Genomic DNA, 3,963 nt, shown 5'->3' with positions numbered 1-3,963 from the left:
CCGTTTAAACGATGCTTCGCTGTGTCATTTGCCCATCTTGTCTGAAAGAAATCGTAAGATGGCCCCGAACCTTCAAAAATGGTATATGGTATCACAGGCCTTATTCATTTCCCATAGACTCGTGTGTTAAAGTGGCACTTAAAAAAAAACCAAAAAATTAAGGAGGAAATTCGAGGGTTGAATGTTTACTACCAGTGGACAGGATATATGTCTGACATTCCATATCTGACCAGAAAAAGGTACCTCGACCGGCTCATTTTAAAAATAAATCGGCATTTATGAAGACTACACCTCACAGGATCAAATTCATCACTTGAGAGAGCAAAATGGCCCTAATTCTTCCGCCAGTAAAAAAAAGTTCCAATGTAGTGATATATCTTTCCAATTTGGAAAAAAGATGTTCAGTAGGTACCCTCCCTAGAATCAGTGCTAGATTGTCAATCATATTCATTCATTTATTTTTGTCAATCAGCAATATCAAATTCAAAAATTGAGAATGGGTTGGCTCGAATGAATATCTTTTGCCTGCCAGTTGTAATTAGGCCCGTGAAACCATAGGCCTATACGTCCGCTACCAATTCTAATCACAAACAATATGTTGATGTAAAGATACCCAGTGTAAAGGCTTCTTTACATATACAGATTCAGGGGCGAACGAAGTTCTGCATTTTATTAACTTAATTAATGTTATTCGTACTCTTAAAACAAGGTTTGATATTGGTAGCCCGAAAACCTGCCTGTTGTTATAGCGGAATATGATATAGTACAGTATAACATATACATGATTTCGATTAAATAGGCCTACATAAAGTATATAGTCCATTCTCAATTGAAGTCATCAACTTCAGCGATGTCATTCTGGCAACTTTTGGTACTTTATGTATTTGTTACATTATGTTTAATCTGCTCTGCTTGAGTAAGTAATGTGACAATGTCATGGGCTCTCTTTTCTTAGATGTATGTCCTATTCAGTATATTTAATGCATCTGTATTGTTACATTTTACACTGTTCCTGTATTGGTTTTTGTACAATAAAATAATACAAAACAAAGTAAGGATATTACTTGAACTCTGTCAGTGGGAAACTGTGGAGACCTGACCTGAAACAATTAAAGATAAAATATGTGTCTAAACTAAAAAAAAATAATTACTGCAAAAATCATAGTTCTGTGAAGTCGTCGAACACATATGCGAAATCAACAACTTTTGAACATGCACGTTAGTAATTATAATTATTTTCCTTATCATCCATTTCAGGAAAAACTGCCAAACATGGCAAGTGGAAATAAAACCTACACCTTCTTCGACTCGTTCTCTGTCATAGTATGGTTGCTGATCCTTTCATCTTGTGTATACGATACTACAATGGCCTCCTCGACAGGACCTACAGCCACAGAATCTCCGACAGGAAGTGATTTCCCATTTGATAATAATACATTTATGACGTCCCGAGATCTGACTTCAGCAGCGACATCTAGAAACCTTGGTGATCATACCAGCGCGTCACCAAGTAACCCTCCAGCAATAGATGGATCGACAAACCATATGTCTACCGAGTCAACCGGAAGTTCATCGGTGAAGCCTCGGAACAAATCCGATGCGACCTACCCTACAAGCCTTGATCAGACAACAGAAGGGACTGGACATTCTGCTCCTGAAGACATCATCGAAGACATCAGTTCAGTATCACCTGTGTTGGCGGATGGGAATGAAACGCTGTCAGGTTGGTATTGGTATGGCATGGAGTGGCATTGGTATCTGATCATTCAGGCCATTTCAGGAATTGTAGGAATTGTTGGCAATCTCCTTGTCATTCTGGTGCTCTTTCAGAGAAGGTCCTCTGGTCGATCAACCGACACTTTAATCGGGGGACTGGCGTGGGCAGACTTTCTGACATCCATCTTCATAATCCCAATTCCCAATGAGCAGAGAATCCCTGCAACATGGTTTGGTGATATGTATTGCAAGCTCATTCACACTTCCTACTTCTTATGGGTCAGTGTTAATGCTTCTACCTACATCCTCATGGCAATATCCATCGAACGCTTCATCGCCATTACTTACCCAATATATTTCAACCGGGTCCTTACAAAGAGTCGTATCCAGTTTGTGATATTAATCATCTGGATCTTATCAGTTTTGTCTAGTATCTTCGCTTTCTTTGTGGAGTTTATAGACCCTACAACCAATAGGTGCATGTTCAGCTTTCCTTCTCCAGAAAGCCAGGTCATCATCGGCTACTACTGGTTTTTCCTCCGTATGGTCATCCCGATGCTTACAATGCTAATCACCCAGACCTTGATAGCAAGGGAGCTACACCGTCAGTCCATCCGGTTCAAGAGCGACAAGGACAGTTCCACGACTAAGACGGTTCATCTGGTGGCTAGGAACCGTGTCCTGAAGATGATGTTTGAAGTCATCATCATCTACATCATCTGCTGGGCTCCTAACCTAATAGCTTACATGGGTACCGTCATGGGCTTTGTCCCGCCATCGTACTTAGGTTCTCCTCTTCACCATACCCTGACAGTCCTGGGGTTCTGTAACTCTTGTGCCAATCCGTTCATCTACACCGTCCGTCACCCCCAGTTCCGAGAGGCTCTCAAGGGTATGCTCACCTGTGTCCGGGGTGGAACTTCGCCCCTCTTTGAACAGAAGATGGAATCGAGCTACGCATCTCGCACATTCGGACAAGGAGATCAGACAGACGTGGACAAAGAGGTGTAGACGGAGACGAGTAAAACGACATCATGCTCCTGCGACATTTGCTCCGGTCAGAGTATCCAAGAGGAATATCCTCAGAGTGGTGTAAAGATTAGGATTTATTCATTTTTGGAGATTAGGTTTTCCTATTTGGCTTAACGTGCAGATTTTCCATCGGACCAATTGTCGCCGGAGCAATCGTCGTGGAACCGTATAGACGGTGGCACCGGAACCTGATTCTGATGCGGCAACGGTTTGGAGGGGCGGAGATCATTGATCGGCATGTGCCGGCACCACTGGGTGGGGGTGTTCTGAACCTGGTCCCATTAATTTCATGAAAGTTTTCAACAATGACTGTCAGTAAAACCAAGAGTTTTAATTAGACTATAGAAGCACTGATATCTTACCGTATCTGTTAGATAATCCTGAGTTTTTGCATTTACTACGGGGAAACTCTCTACAACGCGCCGATTCCTTTGAAAATGCAAGTCAAATGACAATGGAGAGCTGAGAGGCTTTTGCCGAAACTTGGTGGACCGGGACAGCATCGGAATCTCTTGACTCTGGAAAACGACATATTTGCGATTGTTCGTCCGGTGCAAATCTTCGGATGATCTGCTGTCCTAGTCCACCAACTTTCAACAAAAGCCTCTGAGCTCTCCGTTGTGATTTTAACTGCATTTTCAAAGGAATCTATGCGTTGTACAGAGGTTCCCCATAGTGAAAGTAAAAAATGCCCATTGACAAATTGTCAGTGTTTTCCAGCTCCATGATAACGGTTCCTATACACATGTAGAAGTGACATCAAGTGTCAGTAGTGTTCAGATGGGGCCAAGAAAAAAAAGACAGGAAAAGGAGAAATGGACAGGAAAAAAAAGAGAAGGGTGAAACATGATATTATTTTCTTAACTATTATGTCAAAATCTTTCACAAAATTGGATTTCTGTAATAAAAATACATTTTTTAGGCGATACGCCATATCTAGCCCCTCAAAGTTGTTGGCTCATATCATGCCACTGCAAAGTGTCTTATAGATGTGACAGTACAGAATTATGATCAAATCACCAGGATGTAAGAGTGTAGTTGTCTTTTTCCCTTCAAAACCTTGATATTATGTTGTATTGTTATTTTCATCATTTTGTTTTCAAAATATTGCATTGTATTCAATATTTGGCCCTTTAATCATGTTAATCGTATCATTTCAACAAAAGCGTAGCATACCATGGCACATTAAAGTGGTGCTTCTCGTTGACCCACTCT

The 3,963-nt window shown here is 41.2% G+C and overlaps 1 protein-coding gene across 1 annotated transcript; it reads left to right on the top strand.

Annotated features, from left to right (window-relative positions):
- The first annotated feature begins 1,440 nt into the window (after positions 1-1,440).
- LOC129282182 (allatostatin-A receptor-like) lies at positions 1,441-2,727 on the top strand. Its single transcript, XM_054918141.2, has one exon. The coding sequence runs from the start codon at positions 1,441-1,443 to the stop codon at positions 2,725-2,727; it is 1,287 nt and encodes a 428-aa protein (XP_054774116.2).
- The last annotated feature ends 1,236 nt before the right edge of the window (positions 2,728-3,963 follow it).

Source organism: Lytechinus pictus, chromosome 1 (genome assembly GCF_037042905.1).
Source record: "Lytechinus pictus isolate F3 Inbred chromosome 1, Lp3.0, whole genome shotgun sequence".
Taxonomy (NCBI): Eukaryota; Metazoa; Echinodermata; class Echinoidea; order Temnopleuroida; family Toxopneustidae; genus Lytechinus; species Lytechinus pictus.
Note: the sequence above shows the minus strand (reverse complement) of the source record. Positions and strands in the feature narration are given on the sequence as shown.

Bases quoted from the DNA above. Each gene is read 5' to 3' on its own strand.
- LOC129282182 (XM_054918141.2), top strand. From the start codon at position 1,441: ATGACGTCCCGAGATCTGACTTCAGCAGCGACATCTAGAAACCTTGGT.